This window comes from Pectinophora gossypiella, chromosome Z (genome assembly GCF_024362695.1).
Source record: "Pectinophora gossypiella chromosome Z, ilPecGoss1.1, whole genome shotgun sequence".
Classification (NCBI taxonomy): Eukaryota; Metazoa; Arthropoda; class Insecta; order Lepidoptera; family Gelechiidae; genus Pectinophora; species Pectinophora gossypiella.
Window position 1 is genome coordinate 24,472,915 of NC_065433.1, and position 17,719 is coordinate 24,490,633.

The window sequence follows — 17,719 nt, forward strand, 5'->3', positions numbered from 1 at the left end:
TTCAACAAGCTTTCTCTGCGTGTTTTATCTCTTAACTGATACATAACATAACATAATTTCCTTTGACTCGAGGCACTTCTAACACAAGCTTTCTCGTGAGAGAACTAATATTATTTACTTTTGTTGTTTCAGATTTAGTTTTAGGGCCTATTCGGCAGCACCAACACCATGCTACGTTCGTTGACGTTTTTCAGTAAGTATTTACGTTTTATATTATAAAACGTGCGGAAAGCTAGTATGTTATAAAATTTATAACATACTAGCTTTCCGCATGCGATTTTATCCGCGTGGACTTCGGTTATCGCGTGCGTCACGTATTTTTTCCATCCCCTTATGGGGTTTCCAGGACAAAAACTATATGTTTTTCCCTAAGTCTTCCACTATTGTCATCAAAAAGGTTCAGCGGTTTAACCTTAAAAAGGTAACAGACAGATAAAACTGCTTTCGCATATTATAGTATGTGGATTTATTTCTGAATGTCTCTATATTATATCAAGGTTATTCATTCACTAATTAATTTCAAAATTAACAGTTGTCAATAATCCGTCCCTTTCCTTTTCGACGGATAAGAAAATGACGGTAACTACCCACCTATAACTTAAAATAAAATTAGGTACCTGCAGGAATAAGGGACCAATACCCTATTATATTTAACACATAGATTATTTTTATCATTGTCTTATATTGATTTCTGATAATTAACATTCTAACACGATAACATACGCGAAATAATAATTATATGAACCTAAGGAGAACGCGCTCGGTCAGCGATTGTTGAAGTAAAGCAACTTTCGCAATGGCCGGTTATAGGATGGGTGACCACAAAAAAAAAGTTTTCATCTCGAGCTCCTCCGTGCTTCGGAAGGCACGTTAAGCCGTTGGTCCCGGCTGCATTAGCAGTCGTTAATAACCATCAATCCGCACTGGGCCCGCGTGATGGTTTAAGGCCCGTTCTCCCTATCCATCCATAGGGAAGGCCCGTGCCCCAGCAGTGGGGACGTTAATGGGCTTATGATGAAGGAGAATGCTACACCGACAAGAACGGGGCTCTTATCTATAACTTACCTACTACTGTTTACCTACTTACATTAATATAATTTAGTAGTTATAATAGAAGTAGGTACATAGTAATAGGTAAGTTATAAATTATAGTCATTAAAAAATGACAACTGATCGAGACATAATACTTGTCTTACAAATCAAATTAAATTACTTACAACTCAAGACACAAAATATCACGACGACGTTCAAGACAGCCGATTATCTACTTCATAGATTTCACTGCAGGTAGGTAGGTTCATTGCAAAAATGTAATTCGCTCGACTGACCTATAAATTCACCTCAGGACCGCTAAGATTGTCGGACAAACAAATAGGGAGCGCATCAATCGATACATAACCTAATGAAACTCCACGCAGTCGTGGTCGTAAACCTGTATAGTAATATCTAGGTATTTTTTCGCTTATTTCAGACCAGTATTATGTATGATAATAGGTAAATAAATAAAATATACCGTAAATATCCTCTACCTCATTCTAAAAAGTGTCAAAAAACACTAAGAATGAACGTATATCCACTAATCAATTTTTACGCGGCTCATTGCCGTCAAGCAACAGCACGCGTTCAAAAATTGTAAAGGATTTTTGATCATACACATACGTAATGATCTGAATCCTGTACCCTTCACTCTTCGGAACCCTATCAAATCGTAAGCAAACTTTGATAGTGTGTTCTAAAATATGACTAGCGCCATCTTACGAAGGGAAAAATAATTGGGTACAACAAAAATACCTTAATTGCAGAAAGAATAAACAGGAACTTAACTTACAGATTATTTCAAATATTACAATGTTCTTCTAGCTGTTCTGTGACTTCTTTATTTAACAAGAAGAAGACTGAAGACTTAAAGAGGTTATTCGCTCAAAGTGAACAGTAGTAATCGCTCCAATTGTTGTTAAATCAGAATATTAAAAATAGTAATAATGTTTACATATTAATTGAAGTCTTTCAAAACCTCCAAATGTTCGTAATAAGTAATGAACTTTTTGTAAATATAGAACCATTATGAGACCATTACTGCCATCTGTTAGCGTGTACTACGAATGAATGTCTCTGTTTTGCTTCCCCTTTGAACTGCGACCTTTGACTGTACGTGTAAGTACTCTTTTGTTGTTATTTTTACATGCTAACCTGAGTGGATTTTGCCAAGCGAGAGGGGGTGTTAGTGCATTTTTTTAACTGCTGCTCAATACAACCGAACAAACTAACCTATACATTGCCCGCTAATCTTTAAATCGCCAGTAATTCCAGAATAAATTTAAATTATGTTTACCACGTATCAATGGGAGTAGTCACTATACCACCATTTAGCATGGAATAACAGTACTTATATTTTGAGAACGTCAAATTGACATAAATATAGATGGGGCCGTTTAGATTTAACGTGATAATTAAATTACCTATGTTCTCATTGGTCGGGTACATAATTATTCAAAAATAGAATAATGGCAGAGGCATAAATACAAATAATTGAATTTAGAATTATGTTGCCAACTATATTGCTTCACTTTATTTTGTTCAGAATAATACCTAATGGGTGGACGATGTGTTGTGCCTGGGTGTAATAATAAGGGTCACCATTGTTTACCCATAAACAAAAATAAAATAAATAATGTCTGTAATTATTTGTCTTTTTGTCTTTGTTTTTTTTTTTTTTTAATTTCTGTAATTTAAGTTTGTAAATATGGCGTCCAATATGGAAATAAATATTTTCTTTCTTTCTTTCTATAAAAGATGCTTCTGTTGAAGTCTGTTATCCATGAAGATAGAAGGTTAAACGAAGGCAAATTTGGACAGCGCCACCTATATATTTTTTGGGGTCTCTGCCCACCCAATTAAGGTAGACAGCTGTAAATTTATGTAGTGAAGGTATGCACAAGACCGCCCGCGGTGCTCTAATGAAATTTATTATACTTGTGAATGAAATCCAACCCATTTGGATATCACTCGAACAATACGTGGTTAGAATATGTTTATTCTAATCTTTATCCTAGATTAGAGTTTCAACAGCTTACCGCCGACTCGGTAAGCACTTACGAAAAGGCTTCTGTTTACACACAAACATAGACAGACAGTACGCCTACAATCCCTATCAGGGAAGGCAGAACTGTGTTCTAATGGTGCCATTATAATGGGGCTTAAAAAGAGTGATTCAGCATAGAAGCCGTAATAGCGCTCTTTGGAGAACCTGTGACGTACTTCTTAGTGTCAAGGGTTCTAATCCCGGATAGGGGTCTAAACCACTGAATTCAACTTTGTGAGCTTGAAGAGCTCGAGGAGCTCGGTGGCGCAGCGGTAAACGCGCTCGGTCTGCGATTGTTGAAGTTAAGCAACTTCCGCAAAGGCCGGTCATAGGATGGATGACCACGAAAAAAAAAGTTTTCATCTCGAGCTCCTCCGTGCTTCGGAAGGCACGTTAAGCCGTTGGTCCCGGCTGCATTAGCAGTCGTTAATAACCATCAATCCGCACTGGGCCCGCGTGATGGTTTAAGGCCCGATCTCCCTATCCATCCATAAGGAAGGCCCATGCCCCAGCAGTGGGGACGTTAATGGGCTGATGATGATGAGCTTGAATTCAAGTTTTGGATCATAGATAATTGATATCCCGTGGTCCTTACTCTTACTAGGGAACGGGTAAGGATCTTAATAAGGGCCTCCACGGGGCATTGCAGTCTCAACAAGCACCTACATAGAATGGAGCTGACCGAGTCCCCTTTATGCAGATTCTGTTTAAAGGAGGATGAGACGCCATTACACCTGCTGTGCAGCTGTGAGGCTCTCTTACGCAGTAGAAGCCGAGCACTGGGGGGCAAACATAATGGATCCCCAGGAGGTCATGGAGCTTCCTCCCAAAAAGACGCTCGATCTAATCGAACGGATTGGTCTAGAGGAGGAGTATTAAATGTACCTATGGGATTTGGTCACAATCACAATAGATCTCGCTAGGTCGCAGCGGCCATTCGGGCTCCATCAGTTCGAGGCCTCTCAAACACAAATAATAATAAGTACTTAATAATAAACCCGTGGTTTCCAGGATTTGTGCCAGGTTAATAGCATTTTTTTTCTTTTTTTTTTGACGTGACTTATTGTAGATTTGCTGCAGATGGCATAAAATATAATGCCTATAGGCTCGCACCCTATTACTTTTTTTTTATTATTATTTTTTATTAGGGTCAACAAACAGTGTTCACAATAAAAACTTAAGTAAAAGAGTTGATTAACAGGAGATAATAATTGTGTCACCAGCACCGTTAACCACAAATTAGTAAATGATACACTATTGAATAGAATGGTGGTGTACAGCTAAAGTGAGGGATTTGACATGCTTAAATATAATAACTAAACATTTATTAATATGACATGCTTAATTATGAATAAATAGATTACATGGGACTTAAACATACTTACACCTCTTCCGACCTCTTCGAGGTGTGATGCCTTGTAATGTGACATGAAAATGTTGAAACCATGTTCGTCTCCATACGATTTCCGCCTGCCATTCTTTAAGTGTAAGGTCAAAGGTGTCTGCAAAGCGTTATATATCCATTAAAATCGGCAGTCGACAATGGCCGACGGCGGGTTGCGTCAGATATGTTGGGTTCCCAACCACCGTTCACTTCACATCTTGTGTCGCAAACAGCACACGCATCTGATCTATGGTGGCGGCTAATTAGATGGCCACCCTATTACAGAACGAGGAATACATCGGCGTAATACTTACAGTAAGGGCCAGTACAGACGAACGCTAAATCAAAATGTCCGCACCTACTTTTTTTGACTTGACTTATTGTAGATTTGCCGCAGATGGCATTAACTACTTGGCCGGACAAATGGGGAGCGCTGAAGGCTCTCACCCGGTACAACGTTTAAGACAACAGCCCTGAGGGTGCCCAGTTGGGCGCGAACCTCGGCTCAGGGCGTCGTCTGAGAGGAAAAATATTTGAAAGAATTAATCGACCCTAGTGGGTCGATAGCGATAAGCGCTGATTAAAGGAAATCGTCGACCACGCCGGCGGGGTCGGTATCGGGGTCCTGAAGTGTTTGGTGTCGCGAACTGATTGGCTGTCTCTGTGGCTAGAGTAATCGGGTCGTCGGGATCGTATATTACGTCCTTTGTCCGCACCGCATAGAATAAAGAAATACTCCATACAGAACGGTAACTCTGTCCCGTACCGATTCGTATCGGGCCCCGAGCTAATTTTACCTCACCCCCTTTCTACAGAAGTAGATAGATAACAAACCTCCTCCACCAACCCGCAGTGGAGTAGCGTGGTGGAGTATGCTCCATACCCTCTCCGGTTGATTGAGAGGAGGCCTGTGCCCAGCAGTGGGACGTATATAGGCTATTTATGTTATGTAGATAGATAACAAAAGCCACTCCCAAGTTAGTCTTCTAACAGCCGAAAGCAGGCTAAAATTCTTCCGCGTCGTATACGCTGTTAGAATTTTTAAATTTAAGTATACGGAACTATAATCACTTCTTATTTAGTTATTACAGAACCGATAAAGTTGGTTTTTGATTTCTTAATTTGAAAAATTCTGATGACGTCATCAGATTACCACTGCGTGACATCCGATATTTATTAAATTAACAAAACAATAATCAACCTTTTCTGTTTTGTAATAGTGATTACATAAATAAATTCATTGACAGCCGACATGGTAAGTACTTTTATGCATACAAATGCGGAAGAATTTAGTTTTGCTGGTACCTCTTGATCAGCAGAATAGGCTAGTTTCCAACTAGTTAAATCAGTTAGGTCTCTTTCCTAAACGTGAAAATACGAAATTACTATGGAATTTGTATGAAAAGCAACCTGTGACGTCATAGAAAAACGTGATGAAATGTCTCACTTATTATAATATTTTTCTTTATTAAAATTAATTAATAAGTTAAATAGAAAACGTTTTTTGTCATCTTTAGATCTGTCTTTATTTAGTAAAAATCAGGATTTCATATTTTTTTTTTCTTTGACATAGGACAACCCAATTGTCGCTCAGATTATGTATCTGAGTTTATGTAGGTACTTAATACAGGTAGCAGGTACCTATGTGTATTACTGAACCTACTTAACTAATTGTAAGTTCCTACGGTTATATAAGTCCTCCAGTAAGCTTCAAGGTCTTAATAATGTCTCATCTTCATAAATCATTGTGTAAATAGCGGGTTGTGGGTAAAAATTGTTGAGAAACCAGTAGCAAATTGATAGTGATGAAACCACGGTTCATAGGCGACGATTGATGTTAATCACTGCTCATCTGTTAAATAGATACCTAAACTATTGACAGGCCTAACCTGTGACTATTTTGTTACGTCACATAATATACATAATAGGGTTTCCAACTAGTCAAATCAGTTACTTTTTACTAAACTTTTTTTTGACGTAACTTATTGTAGATTTGCCGTAGATGGCATTAACTACTTGGCCGGACGAATGGGGAGCGCTGAAGGCTCTCACTCGGTACAACGTTTAAGACAACAGGCCTGAGGATGCCCAGTTGGGCGCGAACCTCCTCGGCTCAGGACGTCGTCTGAGAGGAAAAATATTTGAAAGAAATTTACTATACATCAAAACGCGAAATTACTATGTAATTCGTATGGAAAAGCACACTGTGACGTCATAGAAAAACATGATAAAATTTGGGACTTAATATTACGTTTTTGTTGATTAAAATTCATAAATAAGTTAAATAGCTAAAAAATTTCATTACTTTAGATCTGTCTTAATTTAGTAACCAGAATTTCATAATTTATCTTAAACCTAGTACACGATCCAATTGCTATACTATCTAGTAAGTATAGAAATTGAAAGTCCATAATTTCTACTGGTAGTCAAGAGTCTTATGCTAGTTTTCTAGGGTTTTGCTAACGGCCTCCGTGGTCCAGTGGCTGAGCGTTGGGCTCACGATTCCCGATTCCCGGTGGAGACATATCACAAAAATTACTTTGTGGTCCCTAATTTGGTTAGGACATTACAGGCTGATCACCTAATTGTCCGAAAGTAAGACGATCCGTGCTTCGGAAGGCACGTTAAGCCGTTGGGCCCGGTTACTACTTACTGATGTAAGTACGTAGTCGTTACATGAGTCGTGTCAGGGGCCTTTGGCGGCTCAATAGTAACCCTGACACCAGGGTTGATGAGGTTGGTAATTCACCTCACAACCCACACGATAGAAGAAGAAGAGGGTTTTGCTAGGAGACAGTGCAGGCTGAATCAGTGGAGTCGCTCCATATCCCCCCGGTTGAGAAACTTAAGAAACCTTTCCAAAATTTTATATTGGCCAATATCTGTGCCCCAGCGGACCGTCACAATGCACCTACCATATCTTGTATACCACCTATGTAAAACTGTGACTTGCAATAAATGATTATGATTATATATAACATAAACTGCCTATATACGTCCCACTGCTGGGCACAGGCCTCCCCTCAATCAACCGGAGGGGGTGTGGAGCATACTCCACCACGCTGCTCCACTGCGGGTTGGTGGAGGTGTTTTTACGGCTAATAGCCGGGACCAACGGCTTAACGTGCCCTCCGAAGCACCGAATCATCTTACTTTTTCGGACAATCACGTGATTCAAGCCTGAAAAGTCCTTACCAAACAAAGGACAATCTCACAAAGTGATTCCGACAATGTCCCCATCGGGAATCGAACCCGGACCTCCAGATCGTGAGCCTACAGCTCTAACCACTAGACCACGGAGGCTGTTATATACCCTCCGGACTCGTGGTCACACCAGGTTGTCACACCTGTATGACAAACAGGATTTTTTTTCTTGTTTGTCACACCGCTAACAATAAAACACCTTTTATCCTGACTTGTCATTATAAGTAGTGCTGTGTTTATCGGCGTATGATTATGATTATAACTCGACAGAATTAAGTGACAGTATACATCAAACGGATATTTTGTTTTCCCGGGTCTGTGCCAGCAGTGGGACGTTTATAGGCTGTTTGTTACGTTTGTGTCACGTGAAATACTAACGGTCGCTTTCTATAACAATTAGCATTCAGATTATATTCAGATTTCTGTGTGGGTCTGCCAACTTGGTATAAAGTAAGTTAATTAAGTTATATTAATTATTCCGTGCAAAATAATCTTGCGTACTTAACTTTTGCGACTATATAACAACAATGTGAAACTGAATATATTAGTTTAGTAAGTATTATACTACTTAATTATGATTTCATGTTTTTATTTCACATAAAGAATTCAAAATACCTACATATACTTACAACACAAGTTCATATTTATTTATTTATTTATTTTATTTATGTATATTAAGAAACAAACGGTCATTTACATGAAAGTATTACATTATGGTAATTAGTTTAGACCTATAGTTTCCTTAATTAATTATAATTAACAACAATGTGGTCTGTAACTTAAATTACTTACTACTTCCATTTTAATTTATCTAGGGTAGTTTACTTTAATAAAAAATAATAAACATACAATAACAAAAGATTAAAGAACAAACAATATGGATGATTCCAAGGTCAAAGATAAACATTAAAGATGCAGATTACTGAATATCTTGACGTAAGTAATCGTTGTAATTAGTTGGAATCATCCCTTTAAAGAGAATTAATAATAATAAAAAAAAAAACATTCAAAAAGACAATAAAAAAGAAACGTAATATAGACTAAATAAACAAGTACAAACTATCCTAAAGCATTATATGGCCTTGAAGGCTTTTTTTACTGAGTTTAAAGAGTTACAAAATATATCAACACTAGCTTTTGCCCGCGACTTCGTCCGCGTGGCGTGTTATATAAGAGAGAGATCTTTGTGTGTGTGGGAGTGCATACTTATGCAGTTTAGATTTTTTCATAAGTACATTTTTTTTTCCCAATAACTCCCATTTTTCAAAATACAGCCAAAAATAAACTTTATATTTACTAAGGTATGCATGCGTGCTAGATTGAATCAATTGATTGAATTGTTTTTTTTTTAATTGATTGTTCATTGAGTTTTAATTTTAATACACACTTCCTCTCTTCCCTTCAACGTTGCTGTGCCCTATAGGGTCCATGTTTTAGTTCCTATGCCTATGTAACACCCTATTGTACTACATGGAATGCAATAAATAATTTAATTGAATTGAAAATATCTATCTTACGCGGTTTCAATTTTTTCATACAAATGTTTTTTTCCCACTAACTCCCGTTTCCGTGGGAATTTTGCAATATCCTGTTGCAACTAAGCTTTAAGTTAACTAAGGTACCTGCATGCCAAATTTCAAGCGTCTAACTTAAGCGGTTTAGATTTTTCATACAAAAAGATTTTCCCGCTAATTTCCGTTGCCGTGGGAATTCCGGGAATTCCTTTCTTAGTGCACCTCTACGGTACCTAAGCTATGTCCCTTCCAAATTTCAAATGCCTACGTTTAGCCGTTCAGGCTATGCGTTGATATATGTCAGTCACTGAGTCAGTCAGTTTCTCTTTTTTATTTAGATTTGATTTTTTCATACAAATGTTTTTTCCCGCTAACTACCGTTCCCGTGGGAATTTTGTAATATCCTGTTGCAACTAAGCTTTAAGTTTACTAAAGTACCTGCATGCCAAATTTCAAACGTCTAACTTGAGTGGTTTAGATTTTTCATACAAAAGGATTTTCCCGTTAATTCGCGTTCCCGTGGGAATTTGTGAATTCCTTTCTTAGTGCACCTCCACGGTACCTAAGGTACCTGCATGACAAATTTCAAAGGTCTAACTTGAGTGGTTTAGATTTTTCATACAAAAGGATTTTCCCGCTAATTCCCGTTCCCGTGAGAATTTTGGGAATTCCTTTCTTAGTGCACCTCTACGGTACCTAAGCTATGTCCCTTCCAAATTTCAAATGCCTACGTTTAGCCGTTCAGGCTATGCGTTGATATATGTCAGTCACTGAGTCAGTCAGTTTCTCCTTTTATTTAGATTTGATTTTTTCATACAAATGTTTTTTCCCGCTAACTACCGTTCCCGTGGGAATTTTGTAATATCCAGTTGCAACTAAGCTTTAAGTTTACTACAGTACCTGCATGCCAAATTTCAAACGTCTAACTTGAGTGGTTTAGATTTTTCATACAAAAGGATTTTCCCGCTAATTCCCGTTCTCGTGGGAATTTCGGGAATTCCTTTCTTAGTGCACCACTACGGTACTTAAGGTATCTGCATGCCAAATTTCAAACGTCTAACTTGAGTGGTTTAGATTTTTCATACAAAAGGATTTTCCCGCTAATTCCCGTTCCCGTGAGAATTTTGGGAATTCCTTTCTTAGTGCACCTCTACGGTACTTAAGGTACTTGCATGCCAAATTTCAATTGTCTAACTTGAGTGGTTTAGATTTTTCATACAAAAGGATTTTCCCGCTAACTACCGTTCCCGTGGGAATTTTGTAATATCCTGTTGCAACTAAGCTTTAAGTTTACTAAAGTACCTGCATGCCAAATTTCAAACGTCTAACTTGAGTGGTTTAGATTTTTCATACAAAAGGATTTTCCCGTTAATTCGCGTTCCCGTGGGAATTTCGGGAATTCCTTTCTTAGTGCACCTCCACGGTACCTAAGGTACCTGCATGACAAATTTCAAAGGTCTAACTTGAGTGGTTTAGATTTTTCATACAAAAGGATTTTCCCGCTAATTCCCGTTCCCGTGGGAATTTCGGGAATTCCTTTCTTAGTACACCTCTACGGTATCTAAGGTACCTGCATGCCAAATTTCAATTGTCTAACTTGAGTGGTTTAGATTTTTCATACAAAAGGATTTTCCCGCTAATTCCCGTTCCCGTGGGAATTTCGGGAATTCCTTTCTTAGTACACCTCTACGGTATCTAAGGTACCTGCATGCCAAATTTCAAACGTCTAACTTGAGTGGTTTAGATTTTTCATACAAAAGGATTTTCCCGCTAATTCCCGTTCCCGTAAGATTTTCGGGAATTCCTTTCTTAGTATACCTCTACGGTATCTAAGGTACCTGCATGCCAAATTTCAAACGTCTAACTTGAGTGGTTTAGATTTTTCATACAAAAGAATTTCCCTTCACTACTCTGCTCCTATTGATTGTAGCGTGATGAAAAGTAAACTATAACCTGTCCAGGAGTGTGAAGAATAATTGTACCAAGTTTCATTAAAATCCGTCCAGTAGGTTTTGTTTCTATAAGGAACATACAGACAGACAGACAGACAGACAGACAGACAGACAGACAGACAAAATTTTTACTGATTGCATTTTTGGCATCAGTATCGACCACTTATCACCCCCTGATAGTTATTTTGAAAAAATATTTAATGTACAGAATTGACCTCTCTACAGATTTATTATAAGTATAGATTAAAATATCCCATACAAACTTTCAACCCCTATTTCAATCTCTTCGTCCCTTCTTTTCGCAATAAAAGGTATCCTATTTTCTTTCTCAGGGTCTAAAGATTGTCTGTGCTAAATTTAATCAAAATCGGTTGAGAGGTTTAAGCGGGAAAGCGAAACAGACAGACAGGACAGAGTTACTTTCGCATTTATAATATTAGTAAGGATTATTTTCCCTCGTTAAATAGTAAACAAACTAAGTGTAGGTGTTATAATTTCGTTGACGAACTGATTACCTATCCGTTTCTTTGTCTAAAATGAGTATTACCTTATTACTATGATTGATTACTGGGCTTAAAGTTCGTATAAATGTCTATCGAATTACCTCCTCAAGTTTAAAGCGTAGCTAGTCATGTAGTACTATATTAATTATGTGGTGTAAGTAATTAGATTTTATCTGTATGTAATGTAACAGTCAGTTGAATAAAAAAACTTATACAAATCAGATCAATTAATTGGCGTAATGTGATTCTAGAAAGAGTTTTAATGTTAATAGATAGCTAGCTATAGCTATGTGTAGGTTCCTGTAGGAATGAGATATAACTGTTTATAAAGACAGTTGCATCAAAATTTTATCATAAATTCCCTAAATTATGGCGCCTACCTACCCTCTAAGTTAGAAAAGTGATCAAATACTAACTTGAAGTCACTCAGTTTAAAAAAAAAACATCGAAATCATTCCAGTAGCTATGGCGTCATGCGCTTCTTGACACGATCACGAAATCTAGATTTCCGCGGGAATGAGGTACTTTCCCGCCATAAAAAGTAGCCTGTGTCCGTGCCTAAGATCCTATCTTTAAATTAACCAAGTCTTATAAAATTCCGTTCAGACGTTAAGGCGTGAATGAGGCAAACTTTTAAAACAAACAATTAAAAATCACTAACGTAATTAGTTTTTTGTCTACTGCCTACGCCTTAAGTACGATAGCATAAATATTAATAGGCCATATCCTTTTCTAGATTACTATCTATCAGCTAACTAAATTTCATCAAAATCCGTTGAGCCGTTTAGGCATGATAGACAAAACTCCCAGCAAAAACCATAAAAAAATCACTAACTCAATTCAGTTTTCTGCCTACTTCCTACCCCCTAAGTACGATGACGTGATCAATTTGATCGTACAACCGTTTTTAGATAACCAACTATTACCTTACTAAATTTCATTAAAATCCGTTCAGCCGTTTAGACGTGAAAGAGCAAAAGTCCCAACAAAAACGACTACAAATCACTAAATCAATTTAGTTATCTGCCAACTGCCTACCCCCTAAGAACGATGGCGTGATTATTTATAGCCTATGACCATTTCTAGGTTATCATCTATCACCATACCAAATTTCATCAAAATCCGTTGAGCCGTTTAGGCGTGAAAGAGTAACAGACAGACAGACAGACAGACAGACAGACAGACAGAGTTACTTTCGCATTTATAATATTAGTATGGAGTATGGATTTTGAAGTTTCTTATTCATGTTGTATAATTTACAAGCACGTTTAATAAACATGTTTTGAGCATATGAAGTTTTAGAACGAGAGATGTAAAAAGTATCCTTCTTACGACAACTTCGTTCACGTCTGCGGGGAACCCTAATATTAATATTATGTAACAATGAGGGGGTATCGAACAAGCTATGTAATATTTTATATAACAAAACGGAGTCAACACAATCACGTCGGTCTTCCAGAGTTTGTAATTTATAAAATTTTGATAAATCATAATAGTTTAGTTGTTCATTGCAAAATCTAAAGTTAAGATTTTTCACAAATTTCTTTTGAACTTTTTCAATTCTGTTAATATGTATAGAATGATATGGTTTCCACACAGCACACGCAAACTCTAGACGACTGCGAACAAAGCTATTAGTATAGTATTTTATAAGTAAGTACATTTCTAAAAGGTTTACCGATTCGAAGTATAAAACCAAGCTGTTTAAAAGATTTATTTATCACAGAGTCTATGTGCGGAATGAAAGACAGTTTATCATCCATAATAACGCCGAGATCTTTTATTTGTGTAACTCTGTTAAGATTTACATTACCTAATTTATAATTATAACTTATAGGTTTCTTCTTTCTCGTAAAAGTTATAACAAAGCATTTATCACTGTTTAAATGTAAGTAATTTTCTTTGCAATAGTTTTCAAAGTTATTAAGATCGTTTTGTAATAAGTCACAGTCGGAAGAGCTCCGAATAACTCTAAACACTTTTGTATCATCGGCATAAAGTAATACATTCGAATTAGGCATGGACTTCACCATATCGTTAATGTAAAGCGTGAAAAGCAAGGGTCCCAAGTGAGAACCCTGCGGGACTCCTGAAGTGACCGACCTGGACTGCGAGACATATCCCTGAAGTGTAACACATTGATTCCTATTTTCTACATATGATTTTATCCACCTAAACAAATCGCCATGGATGCCGAGCCGCCAAATCTTTAGCAATAATGTGTAATGACAAACTTTATCAAATGCCTTGGCAAAATCGGCATACACGGCGTCAACGCTATAGCTTCTGTCCATTGCGTCCAGAATTACATCCGTAAAAGTAAGTAAATTTGTGTCAACAGAACGACCTCTATAAAAACCATGTTGATTAGGAACAATATGTCGACGAATTATATCAAAAAGTTGCTCCGTTACAAGTTTTTCCAATACTTTACTGAACTGGCAAAGTTTAGATATTGGCCGATACATTTCAACGTTTTGACTGGCCGAGCCTTTTGGTATAGGAGTAACTAAAGCTTGTTTCCATATTTTAGGTACACATCCTTCAGTTATAGACTTTTTAAAAACCACACATATAGGCAAGATTAAAGCGTCACTACAGTTTTTAATAAATAAGGGATGAATGCCGTCGGGCCCAGCCCCCTTGTGAATATTTAGTGACTTTAGACATTTGAGAACTTTGTTTTCATTTATTTCAATGCTGTGTATGTCGAGTGGAGGGTCAGTTACTTGCTCCATGGAATCACAGTTCAGAGAATCAGGTCTAGGATTTTCAAAAACTGAGTGAAAATGATCACTAAATAATTCACAAATCTCTTGCCCATTAGACGTAGTTTTACTTTTGTAAGTCATAGTCTGTGGTAGTCCATTACTAGACAAAATAGATTTAATATAAGACCAAAAGAATTTTGGATGTTGTTTTATTTTATTTTCGGAGTATTTAACGAAGTTACTAAAACATATATTTGTCATTTTTTCAGCTCGTTTACGCAACATTTTATAAGAATCATAGTCCAATGGGTTTTTATATAGTTTCCACAGTTTGTGGAATTTACGTTTCTCACGAAGAATTTTTCGCAGCGGTATACTGTATTTATTTAAAAAATCTAACACGATAGTAATCTAAATATATAAAAGGAGAAACTGACTGACTGACATATCAACGCACAGCATAAACGGCTAAACGTAGGCACTTGAAATTTGGAAGGGACGTAGCTTAGGTACCGTAAAGGTGCACTAAGAAAGGAATTCCCGGAATTCCCACGGGAACGGGAATTAGCGGGAAAATCCTTTTGTATGAAAAATCTAAACCACTTAAGATAGACGCTTGAAATTTGGCATGCAGGTACCTTAGTTAACTTAAAGCTTAGTTGCACCAGGATATTGCAAAATTCCCACGGAAACGGGAATTAGCGGAAAAAAAAATGTATGAAAATATCTAAACTGCATAAGTTAGATGCTTGAAATTTGATATGCACTCCCACACACAAAGATCTTTCTTTTATAACAAGCCACGCGGACGAAGTCGCGGGCAAAAGCTAGTAAATTATAATTAGGAGGATATACCGCACGCTTTCCTAGGTAAGTAAGTATGTTATAAAAACTTAAACAATTTCAAACTTACTTTCGTGGATATGCATTTTCAATCTGGGGGAGATGGATATGATGAACCTTCTGCCTATCACCTATAACAAGCAGTAGTTTTAGGCGGATGACATGTTCGTCATATAAAAAATGACGATTCAAAGTAAAACTATGTTACCTACTAAATTAAAAAAAATTTGAATTTGAATTTTCGTCCTATATTTTTAACGAAGGAGCCAATATTATAGATCAAAATATTATAAGTACCTACTAAACAAAAACCCCTATACCTATAGGACATGTTCCTTTTAATTTTTATTACATCCAATATGTCACCGAAGTGAGGAGCTCGGTGGCGCAGCGGTGAACGCGCTCGGTCTGCGATTGTTAAAGTTAAGCAACTTTCGCAAAGGCCGGTCATAGGATGGGTGACCACAAAAAAAAGTTTTCATCTCGAGCTCCTCCGTGCTTCGGAAGGCACGTTAAGCCGTTGGTCCCGGCTGCATTAGCAGTCGTTAATAACCATCAATCCGCACTGGGCCCGCGTGATGGTTTAAGGCCCGATCTCCCTATCCATCCATAGGAAAGGCCCGTGCCATCATAATGATGTCATCATCATCATCATTGATGATGTCACCGAAGCATTACCTTCTCTCACTACCAGTCCGGCCAAGTAGACGCCATCTAAGGCAAACTGGCTAATCCAATCAACAAAAAGATACGTCTTATAATTCTGCGAAATGCATACCTCTACCAGTGAGTAGATGTATTATTATGTAAACTGTAAAGCCGACATTCTCTCATAATGCTGGATCAACTGCTTTAATCCAAATGATCCTCAATAGTCAATAAAATAAAATAAGCAACTTGTAATTTTTGAGAGCCCATTAAATGTGTTTGTCTAGTTATTAAATAACTTGTAATGTATATCCTCATTGGTTTTTAAAAGATGTGTTGCTGTTGCAGTTTCTTGTCATTTCTTCTCCTCAGCCATAACACCTTGCGAAATGACGTAGATTCAAAAATGTTAAATTGACCTTCAACAAGTTTATCCATGATAATTAAGTACGTTGAATAAATGATTCTAATTCTGATCCCGTTCGGAGAATGTGTCACTTACATCGTAATGTCTTATGTCCTGGATTTGAACTCGGTTATTGAGAATAGGTTCGCCCCGTATTTCATGGGCCTTAAAAATTGCTGGCGAGAAGTGCATTATACTATTACACCTCTGCCTACCCTTTTGGGAATACAAGCGTGATGCTGTGTTATATTACGTTTGAAATTATGGTTACCATGGTTACGGCTTCGTGACATGACCCGAGACCTACGTCTACACATGTCTCAGCCCCCATTAACCCTGCCTCGCATTACGAAGGGAACATCGTGCAATCATGGTAGGTTTGATTAGAGTAAATATTATTAGGAAACCTTAGTATTGGATTCCCTCAATCACGATAGTATGAGACCTTCTTGACTGGTAAGTACTGTAATGTGTGTTACTAGTCGTGAGTTCGTTTATGGTTATTTTTTTCGAATTTTCGTTTTTGAATTCTTCGGACCCTGTCGCACTATCATATTTGACATTTAATGAAACTTACGGTTTAATTTGTCAAAAAAGGTAATGTGACATGGTTTCAAGTTTCAAAGTGTATCATATTAGTACTCGTGACCGTAGATGCGCCGGGTATAGATAAAAAGTAACTGATTTGACTAGTTGGAAACTAGCCTATTCTCACAGTAACGGTACACCGCGCGGCGCGATGGTATTCTTATTTATCATCAGTGATTACTAAGTAAGATTTTTTTCATCTTTTTTGGGGTTATGTATACGTTTTTACAATAAAATACCAGATAAAATTTTAAATTTGTCAGAGAACAAATTTAAAACTCACGTGAAGCTTACTTTATGTAAAAAGCCTATTATAAGATTAATGATTACCTAAATGATAAAAATGTCTGGTATTGAATGTGTTCCTCTAGTTATTAAATAACTTGTAATGTACCCTCATTGATTTAAAAGATGTGTTGCTGTGGCAGTTTCTTGTCATTTCTTCTCCTCAGCCATAACACCTTGCGAAATGACGTAAATTCAAAAATGTTACGTTGACCTTCAACAAGTTTATCCATGATAATTACGTTGAATAAATGATTCTGATTCTGATTCTGATTTTGGGATGTGAGACAAAACTTCTGCTTAAAGTCCAGGCTCAAGGTATGTCAAAGAGCGATTGAGCGTAGTGTGTTAGGTGTCAAACGAATTGATCGAGTCCGAACACACAATGTAACACTGCGTTCAAAAACGGGAATCGCTGATGTTGGACGAAAAGCCGCCAGACTCAAATGGGATTGGGCCGGACATGTTTGTCGCATGCACCCTGCGCGGTGGGCACGGATCGTCACGCATTGGGTGCCTCATGACGGGTACAAGCGTCGTGGCAGACCTCGATAGAGATGGCGTGACGACTTGGACGCTAGCCGGAGGGACTGGCCGGA

At 37.5% G+C, this 17,719-nt stretch overlaps 1 protein-coding gene across 9 annotated transcripts in view; it reads left to right on the forward strand.

Moving 5' to 3' along the window:
- Positions 1-17,719, forward strand: part of LOC126380322 (collagen alpha-1(I) chain-like) — a 41,153-nt gene that overhangs the window by 11,282 nt on the left and 12,152 nt on the right. For all 9 annotated transcript variants that reach the window (XM_050029656.1, XM_050029657.1, XM_050029658.1 and 6 more), the window contains exon 2: positions 133-193. In XM_050029656.1, coding sequence (XP_049885613.1) covers positions 169-193 — 25 coding nt within the window. In that variant the 5' untranslated portion in view covers positions 133-168. The remainder of the gene's footprint in view (positions 1-132; positions 194-17,719) is intronic.